The 13282-nt window shown below is 39.2% G+C and overlaps 1 protein-coding gene across 2 annotated transcripts in view; it reads left to right on the plus strand.

Annotated features, from left to right (window-relative positions):
• The window catches only part of osbpl6 (oxysterol binding protein-like 6), a 38775-nt gene that overhangs the window by 21567 nt on the left and 3926 nt on the right, over window positions 1-13282 (plus strand). Inside the window, exons 7-22 of one of the 2 annotated variants that reach the window (XM_055031655.1) lie at window positions 462-606; window positions 758-861; window positions 2358-2450; window positions 3110-3278; window positions 4878-5008; window positions 6239-6346; window positions 6765-6896; window positions 8379-8466; window positions 9569-9822; window positions 10133-10270; window positions 10504-10567; window positions 10702-10780; window positions 11460-11604; window positions 11692-11836; window positions 11947-12073; window positions 12733-12855. In XM_055031655.1, the coding sequence (XP_054887630.1) occupies window positions 462-606; window positions 758-861; window positions 2358-2450; window positions 3110-3278; window positions 4878-5008; window positions 6239-6346; window positions 6765-6896; window positions 8379-8466; window positions 9569-9822; window positions 10133-10270; window positions 10504-10567; window positions 10702-10780; window positions 11460-11604; window positions 11692-11836; window positions 11947-12073; window positions 12733-12855 (2045 nt within the window). The remainder of the gene's footprint in view (window positions 1-461; window positions 607-757; window positions 862-2357; window positions 2451-3109; window positions 3279-4877; window positions 5009-6238; window positions 6347-6764; window positions 6897-8378; window positions 8467-9568; window positions 9823-10132; window positions 10271-10503; window positions 10568-10701; window positions 10781-11459; window positions 11605-11691; window positions 11837-11946; window positions 12074-12732; window positions 12856-13282) is intronic. The other variant, XM_055031656.1, reaches the window with a different exon arrangement.

Genomic DNA, 13282 nt, shown 5'->3' on the forward strand with positions numbered 1-13282 from the left:
ATAGTGGGGTGATTCGTAGTATTTATTTTTGAATTTGATTTATGTCATTTTAACTCAGTAGCGAATTGAAAGACTAAAATAGATTTTAATTTGTACATTCAGTTCCTAGTTTCCAATAAAAAAAATTTTTTTACATGCTTCATTACTAGGCCACATAAATGAAAAGGTCAACAATTAAACAGAAAAGGAGTTTTTCTTCTTAGTCCAAAAAAAGAAGAAAACATATCACTTTAATTCCCATCTTCCTGCATTGTTTTTATAAGACTGCTTTAGTTTATCTAATAGAAAACTTATTTCTTATAAAATAATCTATAAATTAATCCCTTCTGCTTTAATCCAGCATATTTCTTAGGTACCATAACTAGTTCGTGATCCTCTCTTAACTTGTGTGCAATAGAATCTGACGCGATTCCTTGGACACATCAGCCCTTCTGACCCTGTCTGTTATCACCTCACCTCAGCAGGCCAAGTCCACCATCTTGCCGTGGCAGCCGGCGGCTCCCAGCAGCAGCAGCAACAGCAGCCTTCAGGCGTCCTACAGCAACGGTCAGAGCAGGGTGGTCGCTTGGCTTCAAGAGTCGGAGGAGATGGACAAGTGTGCAGAGGGTGAGCGAGACGAAAGGCGACATTTGGGATTTTACAAAAGAGTAGATTAAATCGAGCCTGCCGTCTTTCCATAAATCCCTCAACGGTGGATGTGATTGCGCCATGACACGTAATGAGTTTGAGAGCTGGTGGGTGTGCATTTCATTTCCAGAGCTCGCACGCTGCCAGTCTAACCTGACCGAGTTAAGCCGGTTGTTGCAGAGCCTGGAGATCCTGCAGAGGACCCAGTCAGCGCCCAACTTCACAGATATGCAGGTAAAACACACACCTGAGAGCAACATACTGAAACACACTTACAGCGGTGTCGAGGATGAACTTGTAGTCAGTACTTCATTAAAACATTTTTTTTTTCAACTGGAAGGTTTGCTGCTGGTGAGAAGCTCACATCCATTATTCATTGGCATGAAGATCATATTCATTTTGAGCTTTTAAAGACTTAATCTGTTTATCTGTGAAGATGCAACAGCTGTACAGGAGATAGTGTCGGCTATTTTAAAAATAGAATTAGGTGGACAAGCTTAACAGCAGAGTAAAAGTCATACATGCTGATTTTGATTTTCATTAATTTATGTATTTTTGCTCTTTTTTTCCTGAAAGTAAGTATTTGTACCAGGAGAGATTACGATAAGCCTGCTTTATCAATTGTAAAACCAGTTTTGACGGCTGCTGATGATCATTGTCCTGTTGGAACTCTCAATTGTGACCCAGTTTCAGCTCTCTGACTCAAACTTTCATCTGCAGATGGAGAAAAAAATATATACTAATTAACCCAGAAAACACAAAAACCAGGAATGTAATAAAACAGGAAGTCACTGCTGCGTGACTGTAACAAGTTGAGCACCAACATAGACTGAGATAACACTGAGCAGGATATTTGGTCTTTTATGTGTAAATTGACTGGAACTTATTTACAGTTCTTTTTTTTTAATCATTTCCCTCTTGAATAATATTTGTACCTTTAAAATCTCTAAGTTGAAAAAAACATATATCCATGCCCTTGATGAGTGTATGTCTCACCAGCAGTGTATGTGTGTATATATGAGATGCAGACAGAAAGGAATCTTCAGATAAAGATGGAGGTGATTAGGTCTTTTGTTAGTTGGAGTGAGAAATGTGTCCCATTAGTTGCTGACATTTTATTCATCTCTCACCATTTGCATGGCATGTGTGTTGCTCCACAGCTGCGTTGTGGACCCTGACCTTTACGCTGCAGCACTGCATACACAGAATAACAATGACTGTGGCAATGACCATCAGGAGGCGGTTAACTGTTTAAGAAATTAACTTCTCAAGCTTGACTGGTTGAACTGAATTATTTCATTAAGTAAATTAAACTAGCAAAAGTGAAGGATTATAACAATTGAATCGCATTCATTGCTATACATGATTGTTGCTGAAAAGAGTCTCACTGAGATTTAAAACGTGTGTATGCTTTAATCTGTTTCGTTTGTGAACCAAACTAAAATGTGTATAAGATTTTGCAATACACATGCTACACTGTCACCTGACCCATCCATCACCTATGACCTATTGTTATCTATTGATTTGTTGTGTATTATAGTGTTTGTCTCGAACTCACAAATAAAACAACTCACCATTGTTATGTTTGCAGCCTAATTTTCTTTTTTATAAAGCTGTTCTTTTATGCCATTTCACTGCAGTCTATGTGCGGCTAACTCTTGCTTCTTTTGTGTGACGTGTTTGTCCTGTTAACCTCCCTTTGCACTGCTCGATCCACATGTGCCTCAAAGGCCAATTGTGTAGAACTGTCAAAGAAAGAAAAGCGCTTGAACAGAAGATGGAGAACAAAAAGTGTCGGCAAAGACGCGAAATTCCAACTGCAGGTAACACACATGCACACTAGCAGGGTTGGGTTAAACTCTCACTAGATGTAAACGGCGAGGGGAAATAATGAAGCTGCAGCTAATAATTGACTTAATTATAAGCAATATTTGTATGTTCACTAATAGGACATTGTTTTGTTAGTTCAGAACAAAATGTAGTCATGTTATTTGATGACATCAGGAGATTTTTCTTTTTTACTCATGGTGAGATTATACTGCTCTAACAAAATAAGTGGGTTAGGCTTAATACTTTTTGCACATCTTTGTCTGGGGTGCCCAAAACTATACTACTTAAATATTTATCATGTAAGGCATTTTCTAAAAAAGGAGCAGCACATGCTTCAAAATGCTACAACAGTCATGTCTCATGAAGTTGCAGCATCTGATTCAATGTGAGACTTTAATCCAGTTGATACCTAAATATTGTTCTTTTATTTTTCTCCTTTTAATCAGGAAATAATTACCTCACCATAACTGATTTAACTTCCACTGAAATAACATTAACAGAACATTTTTTGTCAGATTAATTCAACAGATTCACTGAGTTTAATAGATACATTTGGTTTCTGGCTTGGCAGCTGGTTCTCATCATAAGACACAGAAAAGTGCAGGACTGTAGAGTTTCTGACAGTAGTTCTCTGCGGCTGTGATCTCTCCAGGTTCCTCTGTCTGCCAGCATGTCGCCTGTCCGCCTCCACTCTTCCAACCCAAACCTGTGTGCTGAACTTGGGGACTACCAGCCTCCAGTTTCTCGCCTGTCGGACAGTGTGGAGTATGCCAGCGACTACATTAAACTTCAGGAGGAATTCTGCACTATTGCCCAGAAAGGCAAGCAAGCGACTGCTAAGCAGTTCATTTGTTTTATTGGAAAGAAACATTTAAATCTCTTGGACTTTTTCACACTTTTTATCACAATAAAACCACAAACTTCCATTTATTTTGTAGCGATTTGATGTGATACATCAAAGCAATGACTCATTTTGTTCTCTCTTCAATCTCAGGATATCTTGCTGTAATTGCATGGCAGCAACCTACTACTTAAATATTTATCATGTTAATGTGTTCTTGAAGCAGTGAACATGTTGACTAATGCACCTGAAAGTGATACGAATCACCTGAGCGCTTGCTCATTTCCTTTGCTTTTTGATGAATTATTGTCATTCCAGCTGATCAAGTGCATAACTGAATACAACTGTACCTGTTATAATAAAACATTTTGTTCTGTTTCAAGAGTCTGGAAAGCACTTCAAATGACAAATGACTTAATAAAGGTCAAAGCACAGATGCAGCACAGCACAAATTGGGATCGTTCCACATTAAATATTGATGAAATTGAATAAAAGCAGCAATGATGTTGGTGTTGTAGTTTGTTGAGGGAACAAAAATTTAGAAATTTTCCTCTCAGGTGGAAATTTAAAAAGATCTCTGAAGGTTAGAAAAGTGCAGAACTCTGAGTACTTTGTTTTAATTTTGAACCGCAAAGTTGGGTTCCTGTGTTTAATTTAAAAAAATAAATAAATAAAAATAAAGAAATGAAGATACATTTATAACATCAGTCTTACTTTTTAATATCTAAGTTGGAAAAATATCAATTTTTTTTTAGTCTTTTCAGTTTCAGAAACAGGCAAAAAAAATTGTCATAGTTAAATCTGTTGAACATTTCCATAATCATGTTTTTTTTTCTCTTCAAAACAACTATATTCAATTTATGCAATTTAAACTGTTTCTCACCAGGCTGGGAACCAGTCTCCTCCCTTCAGTCATCAAACTCCTGAACTCAAACTGCGTCTAATACAGCTTCATCTTACAAATTATTTACACACATATATATTTGTGTGTGTCACATAATTACTTTTATTAATTATTTATTATTTGTTTTCTGTGTAGTAAATTAGTTGATTAGTTGACCTGAGTTCGAATTTCAGACCACAAACAAGCAAGGTGGTATGACAATCAAAAGTCCTTGAATCCTTGAATTCTTAATTGAATAGAAAATCTACAAGCAGAAAGGCAGACCTCAGGAGAAGAACCAGTCCTGCCTAATGTGGCAACTAAATTAGTTTTTTGCAAAACCGCCATTATAACTTCACCATTTAGATCTGCATGATTGTATCTTGTCTCTAGAATGAAGGTCTTTGTCCCGGTGTGCATATTGATCCTGTTTTACTGCAGACAATGTTACTGTCTATGAGTTTTATTACTGCAAGATGAAATAAAACGGCGAAATAAATGATGTGAATCTGTACATTTGCTGTTTCAGATATGCTTTTGGGCCTTTTTTTTGCCCACAGATTTGCACACATTGAGTTTTAACCTTTGTGAAATTCTTCCATCTTTTAATATGTCAAATAACTCAATGAAGGATGTGCTTTCTCTTTCCGATTGTGTAAAGCAACAGTTTTCTGCTTCTTTCTTGCTTCCCCACAGTCCATTCTCTCCTGAAGTCGGCCTTCAACACCGTGGCCATAGAGAAAGAGAAGATCAAGCAGGTTCTCTCTGAGCAGGAGCAATCCGACCAGTCATCCCAGATCATCTCTATAAGAAAGTCTCTGTCGCTGGTATTTTTCATTTTTATTTTTTTTCTCCTCCTCACCTGAACTGTTTACAAGCAAATGTGGCTTCTTTTGTGCGATCATAATTTGGGGGGGACAAATGGAAAATTACAAAAATATTTTGTTTTCTTGTTACCTCAATTTATTTTGAAAGAAATCACATAACATAACTGAGTATATCTTGAGAGTCTCACATAGCACAATTAGGAAGAGATGACTTGTGCAAATGAAAGCAGAGTCAAGCCAGTCATGAAAGCCCAATCATCTTTTCCCAGTGTAATTGGTGATGGAGGGAGATGTGCAGCGCAGTTCATTAACCAAACTCCTGAGGGCTGTCTCTTTACACCAGCGATGTAATTGGACTGTTCCTCCTTCTAACCGTTGGCATAATTTTAGTGAAATGTTCCACTTGCTGCTTTATCTCTGTTATTTCCTTAATTGGATGGTAGTGTGACATGGCTCTCATGCTGCAGGTCGGATTTCCCAGCGAAGCTCTGTGGGAGGTTGATAATCTGTGGTTAGTAGTTGCTATAGATACAGCTGTTCAATGGGAAGATCTATATTTAGTTCACCACACATTTCTTCTTTTACTTATTTTAATAAACACTTAACACATTTGGCTTGTTTGCTACATCTCACAGTAGTTTGCGCCTTGATGGCTTGTCTCTAACCAGTGAAGAGACCTAATCCATTTTTCACAAAGCACTAATGCTAAATAAAATAAAAAACCTAAAAGACAACTCTTGTCTTTGTGGATTCTGACAGACTTTGATGTTGTCGTTTCCAAGTCTGGATAAGTATGGAAAAACGAAAACTGAGCATAAAAAATGTCAATATTTCCAGATTCTTTTCCTTATTTCATCATCTAAAAGATAGAATTCTACATTTTAGAAACTAAGATCTTTTTATATTGATTTCTACATAAATGATGTCTTTTAGTTTTAAAAATCCAATGTTCATTTTTCTCAGATAAACAGATAAATCTCTAAATTATTATTTTAGTGCTTTTGTTGCCTCGACATCAGAGGTCTCAAACCTAAATTAACAAAGCTCCATAGTTTAGTTATTCATTTAGTCTTGCTTACACAAGGACAAACCCAAAAGCTGCAGGACACTGACCCTCGAGGATTATAGTTCGGCATCTCTGCTCTGGACTCTTTGTCTGATTTGGATAACTGGCTGATTGATTAGTGCGTCTTTACTTAAAACATTTGCATCACGCTTCTTATCTTTCAGGCTCTGGCCCAAAACGCGGAGCTTCGAAGCCGCCTCAACCGCATTCACTCTGAATCTATCCTGACGGAACAAGTTGTCAGCGTGAACATCATCGCCACGCCTGATGAGGTAGGTCACTGCTGCCGGTCTCTCTCTGACGGAGCCAATTTCCCATGTCGATATCAATAAGATCACATCTACCAGGGGACGTCCAGGTTCTCGCAGTGCTTGCTTATTGCGTTTGTCTGTGGTGTTATTGATTCCTGTCCCAAAGATTTATGCTTTTTTCAATACACCCTGGCGAGTAAGCTCAAATGAACACTATTTGATGCAGAACTTGACATCAACGTTAATAGAAAAGATGACTAATTCAAAAAGGATGGGAGTGCGCCCTGTGGCGACGAAACACATGTTGTAATATGAACTTGCCGTTGCTCCCTCCGGTGCCGTTTCTGTTTCTGTTTGCTCAGGTCCGCTCGGCTCCGAATGCTGTCATCACGTTGAGCAAGGGTGAACAAACGCTGCTTTTGCTTGTGTTTGCCTGCAGGCCGTGGAGCAGATGGGGATCCCTCTGACTCAGCAGGCCTCTAATGAAAGCCGACTCTCCATGTCGGAGTCTGTCTCTGAGTTCTTTGATGCGCAGGAAGTGCTTCTGTCAGCCAGCTCGTCGGAGAACGAGGTACGAACAGACAGTGAAGACGTTTAAAGGCTGGCAGGTGTGTGTTGTGATTGGGGTAAATTAAGAGCTGGATTAAATTGGCTCTTGTGCTGGAAAACCACAGAGCTGTAATCAGACGTAGTTAACGGGAGCAGCCTGAAAATTAGAGGAAGAGCAGAAGGTTTTAAGCTCAGTCACTTTAAAACAACTTTTTCTGCTCTGTCTCCTTTTTAAAAGCAGAGTGTTGCATTATATCCACTAACTCCTATGTATTTTATTGGAATTTTATGTAAAATGCCAACACAATAGCAATGATAATGCTTATTTGTGGAGTGGAAATAAAATTTGGCTTTGAGTCTTTGTAGAACCACCATTAGCTGTAAGAAAATCTGCAAACAGGGAAAAAGTTTTAAAACAATGTTTCCGTTTTCGACACCTTTCTTAAAAAACCAAAATGCTGTTATTTTTTTTTCTTTTGGAGTGTCGCTCAGTTGGGACGTTTTTAGTGGATCTAACCATTTTCTTTCATTTACCCTTAAGTGTACATTGATGTTACTAGTTGTTGAAGACATGTTAATAGATGTGCAAAAGTCACAACTTCAGTGTGAAAGTAGTGAAATAGGTTTACATATCGTATTCTTTGCCGCAATCTAAACCAGAGGTACAGTGGACCCCCAGTATGAATGGACGACGTTTCCTAATACTTGAGATCTCCTCTAAATCTCCTCTAAAAATGTTTATAACTACCTATTTTAAGAGTTCAAAACAACAGATTTACCTTAATCTGCAGACTCAGTCTTACTTTCATCCCACTCTTGGAGGTACAACCAATCAGCAGCAAGGATAATAAATAGTGTTCCTGGATTGGTTGCTTTCGGTACCATGTCAAGTTGCACGGCTCCTTAATATTTCAGCTTCTGAAGTTGTATTTTCTTATTTTTTCATATTTTAAAAATAAGGATACAAGAATATCTGCGAGTAGCCGAGTTTTCCATGAAGAATTTGGAGTTGCATTCCACAGAAAATTCTGCAAACACCAATCTGTAAATAGGCAGAAATCCAGGCACGGCTAAGGCAGTGGTTAGACACGATTTAATATAGGGGTATCACCATATTTAAGTCCCTCTGCATGCTATACTTATCTTTTATCTTCCACTTGACTCTTTGTTTTTCTCTGTTACATATAATTCAAATTAAATATGCTGAAGTTTATATCAAGGTCACAAAATATGAAAAGAAATTAGGCGTTTAAATTCTTCTGCAGGGGAAGTAGCTGCAATGTCCTCCTTTCTGATGCCTTCAATGACCTCCTTGTGTTCCCATACAGTATGAAAATGCTGCAGTCTCTCCTACTACTATTACCGCAGTAACACAGATAGTTGCTGCTGCAGTTTTTTAGCCAAAGGCAAACTACATTTTGTGTGTAAGGCTAATCTGCACCATGCTCTGATCAGTTAGTAACGCACCGCCTCTTCCCTCGCTCTCCACCTGTCCCTCTCGCAGGGCTCAGACGATGAGTCATACGTCAGCGACGTCAGCGATAACATTTCTGAGGATAACGCCAGCGTGACCGACAACGTCTCCCGACAAAGTAGGTCCGGTTTCTGCGCCACCACGAGCATCCGCAGTCTCGAAAGGGAGACCGAAAAAAGAAAAGAAAACGAGTCAAGCAGGGAATTCCTGCATGTCCCATAAGCTGCGCTGCTCCCACAATGCCACGCACAAACTGACAGACACACGCTTTCACTGGCGAAGCCATTTATCAGTGTTGCAGAGGCATTTGACTTTGCAGTGCTGCTCTGTGCCAAGGGCTTTTCTCGGGCTTTATGAAGCAGTCGGGAAGGGATCTCCCTCCTTCATCTCTGTCACATCCCACACAGAGGAGGAGAGAAGGCAATAAAGCGCACAGGAAAAGAGAAAATACTCTGTGTTCTTACAAAATGAGTTTTGTATATTGGCAATAATATTTCAAATGGTTTGATGCATTATTAGAGCTGCCAACATTTAGTATCTTATAGTCTGGGGAATAAAGGACACTATTCTCTCAGGAAACAACTTTCAGTCATGATACAGTCTGGCCGGGTTCACTAAATCATTATGATTTATCACACATTAGCAGTCTATTTATGTCTGAGGAGTCAGAAGTGAAACAGATGCTCACAGATTAGCCATTCTTCAAAATAGGAAAGACAAGAGAATGAAAAGAGAGGTGTAAAGCCATAATATGTGCACATTTTATGTCTGCAGTAAAAGCTACAATTTAAAAATGTAAAAAATTCCCTAACAGCGATCTGATGACGTCTACATACCAAGCAGTTGCGTGGGAGCGATGCCATAAAAAGGCTTCTTTGTTTTATCATTACAAACATAAAAATGTGTTGTTAAACTTTTCTAAGTCTTTATCGAGAACCACATATTTGGTCAGAAACAAACGCTCCCGCAGAGCCTGGCACATAAATAAATGAATCTACAAAAAAGTAAAATCATAGGTATGATTTTAATAATCTCAAACATGAAACCTCAAATCAAAGTAGAGACTAAAACCATCACATTCCCCAGACCTAAAACCAGTAGAAAACCTGTGGACAATAGTAGAAAAAAAAAACTATTTCTTAACATGGAATATTTTAGCTAAATGTTGGCCACTATTCTCTAACGACCATCAGAGTCACATTGTTGTTCGTTTTGCTCAGTGGCCAATGGGGACTTTGCTGGCAGCGCTTTCCGTAACGGGCGGCGCATCTGCCTGCCGGCTCCCTGCCCGGACACCAGCAACATCAACCTGTGGAACATCCTGAGGAACAACATTGGCAAAGACCTGTCCAAAGTGTCCATGCCCGTGGAGCTCAACGAGCCGCTCAACACGCTGCAGCGCATGTGTGAGGAGCTGGAGTACAGCGAGCTGCTGGACAAGGCTGCAGAGACCGAGGATCCCTTTGAGCGCATGGTAAACAAAAACAAAGGTCATTTGATCTCAAACTCAAAGTGGATGGATGGATGGACGGACGGACGGATTGTTGTTCACTTTTTTCCAATGTTCACAATGTGAATGCTGACTTGTGAATATTCTGCAAATAAAGTGTTGTGTTTAAATCTCACTCAGCTCATCAAGTGAGCAAACAAATGGTTGCTGCAGTAAGTTAGTGCGTCTATTACTGGAAGTCATGGCTCTCAGGTGTTAATTGCCTTCATACCTTCGGATCGGGTTTGACTCCCTGGTGTTACAACTCCTTCCTGTTGCTCTGACTCCATCACAGGTTCTCGTCGCAGCTTTCGCCGTGTCGGGGTACTCCTCCACTTACTACAGAGCAGGAAGTAAGCCATTCAACCCCTTGCTTGGAGAGACGTATGAATGTATCCGGGAAGACAAGGGCTTCTGCTTTTTCTCTGAGCAGGTATATCTGCCAAAGATGTAGAAATATTTTTAGGTGTGTTTGATGGAGCACAGTAATAAAATCTGTGACTTTGTTCCAAAAAACCTGCTTTATTGTATTTTTATATTTGTGTTATTCTCTAATTTAAAAACAAAACAAGCTAGAAAGACAAGAAACTTGGTGGAACATAAATCTATGAACATCAGTGTGACTGTCATAAGAAATGTGACTCTTTGTTTGATCTTTCCTCTCAGGTGAGCCACCACCCTCCTGTCTCTGCCTGCCACTGCGAATCCAAGAACTTCACCTTCTGGCAAGGTAGATCACCTGGCTGATGATTAGTGAGAGAGAGTCTGGCTTAGCAGATAGGAAACATCAGGAGTAAACTCTCTTGTTAAAAATAACTTTTTCTGGCTTGATTCCCAATGTTTGTCTGCTTTTCTGCTTCTTAGATGTGAGATGGAAAAACAAATTCTGGGGAAAGTCAATGGAAATTTTACCTATCGGTTCTGTGAATCTCACAATTCCCAGGTAACTCCCACCCCATCACTGAGCAACAATTTGTTCTTAAAGGAAAGAAGTTTAGTTATTTCAAACCAGCAAGTTTTCAGATTTATTGTCCTGCTGAGTTTAGAATGGAAAAATGTCCTGTGTTTTCATTGGACAGGTCAGTCTTGGAGCAATTAATGAGCTACACTATGCATAATAATGTAAAATGATATAAAATACATGTAAACATACTTATCAAACAAATCTGCTATTAAAGATTAAAGTGAAAGTAGCAGACTTTAGAACATTGAATATTCAAATACTTTTTTACTTTATTACATTAGGTCTTGGTCAAAAGTTCACAAACAAAATAGAGCTGAAGCAGAAGACGCTTCAACTCAGTGTGGTTTTTAATTTATGGAATAAAAAAGCATAACTGTGACGTTGTGTGAATTTAAGAAAATCCAAAAAAAATAAAACATTTTTCACCTAAATCATGTTTAAAGAAAATATATTCAAGTTGTATGTTGTATGATCAGGGCATTGTGAAAAAGAAGGGCTCACATAAATCATTTAAGGCTCTGAAAGAAATCTGAAATTCATGCCAATCATAAGTGTATGTAAACTTCTGACTCATTTGTTCTTATCCCAGAAAAAGAGTAATGCTGTGAATTTCAAATGTTTCTGTTTGGTTGTGTCAGCTGCGTGTGTTTATTTGCAGGTTTGGAGATAATTATGAATGGAATAAAGTCACAACCTGTGTGCACAACATCCTCAGTGGACGGCGGTGGATCGAACATTACGGGGAGATTACCATCAGAAACACAAAGAGCAGCGCTTGTCTTTGCAAACTTACCTTTGTCAAGGTAAAAAATATATATGTATATATTTATGACATTGTAAGCATCTGATTTTATTTTATTCGCTGATTTATCAGAGACTGTTTCTCGTAGGGAAATTACTGGAGCTCCAACGTAAACGAGGTCCAGGGATTCGTGATGGACCAAGAGGGAAAAGTGATCCACAGGCTTTTTGGGAAATGGCACGAAGGTCTTTACTGCGGCGTCCCTCCATCTGCCAAATGCGTCTGGAGACCGGGTACCATCCTTTCACACACAGCTGGACCTCAACTAATACTGGCTGCATAAAAAGCCCCTCGCGTCCGGATCTTTGAGCTAAAAGGAACCCAAATTGCTTTTTCTCCTCAGGCTCCATGCCGACAGACTACGAGCTGTACTATGGCTTCACCAGATTTGCTATCGAACTGAATGAGCTGTGCCCCGAGCTGAAAGACGCCCTGCCGCGGACAGATGCTCGATTCAGGCCCGATCAAAGGTACAGACCCCCGATAGCCTTTCTCAGCTAAAGAAAAATGTTTAGATCAATGATGTCTTGCAAAAGTATGCATAGCAATTCCCCGTTTTTCTCATATTACGACCTCAAAATCCCAATTTAAGTTATTGGGATTTTATGCAACAGACCAACACAAAGTGCCATTTAATTGTGCTCACATATCGTCTTCAGAAGTGGTCTGGTCCAGCTGTGTGTATAAATAAAGCTGTGCTATAAAGACCCAGTAGGTTTGTCAGAAAACACGCATGAATAACACCTTGGATGTGTGAGAGAGTCAAGGCAAAAGCTGCTATAGAAAGAAAACCATGAAGTTTCAAAACAATGAAGAAGAATCTCTGTTCAGGTGATGCTGCAATTTAATAATTTTCTCCCGCATGCTATAGATAGAGTGATAGAGTACTTACTCCTAAAAATCATCATCCACATGATGAAGCAAGGCAGTGGCATAATCATGCTGCGGGATCTACACTTAAATCCATTTAGGATTTGAAATGACTGATATGGCTTCAAAAATTATATAAAGATAAACTCCAGTCTGACTGAGCTTCAGCTATTTTGGAAAGAAGAATGGGGCAAAACTTTAGTTTGGATTTGCAAAGTTAGTAAAGACAGATTTGCTATCTGTCTTTTTGCTGCCACAGATATCTGGAGGAAGGAAACGTGGAGATGGCCTCTTCTGAGAAGCAGCGCATCGAAGACGCCCAGAGAACCAGGAGGAAGTGGAATGAGGAGAACAACATCAAACATGAGCCGCGCTTCTTTAAGTAAGGGCAAGCCTCATGTTGAAAACACATCTTTTCACCCAGATGATACTGATTTTATTGACTTTGTAATCCCAAAGACTCAGCCTGTAAAACGTATCACAGAAGTGCCTCCCGTGTGATGCATGACTGTTCACTGAAGCATTTTAAACAATTACAAACATGACTTATGCAGAAACCTACAACACAAAGTGATACAAAGTTTGATATGTAGCGTAAGATCTCAATGAATATCATCTCAGAGTATAATTTAAACCAATTTATTACACATCATTGACAAATACAGTTAAACATGTTGCACCAGCTGGTATCAGTCAATCAGTTGCATCTGATTGTTGCTGCAATCCGTCCTCTGGAGAGAAACCGTCCCCTTTTAATTGAAGAAAAAACATCAGCAGAACCAGGCTGGGCTTGAGGAGCCGTCTGTTTC

Source organism: Poeciliopsis prolifica, unplaced genomic scaffold, assembly GCF_027474105.1.
Source record: "Poeciliopsis prolifica strain line A6 unplaced genomic scaffold, Auburn_PproV2 SCAFFOLD007, whole genome shotgun sequence".
NCBI lineage: Eukaryota > Metazoa > Chordata > Actinopteri > Cyprinodontiformes > Poeciliidae > Poeciliopsis > Poeciliopsis prolifica.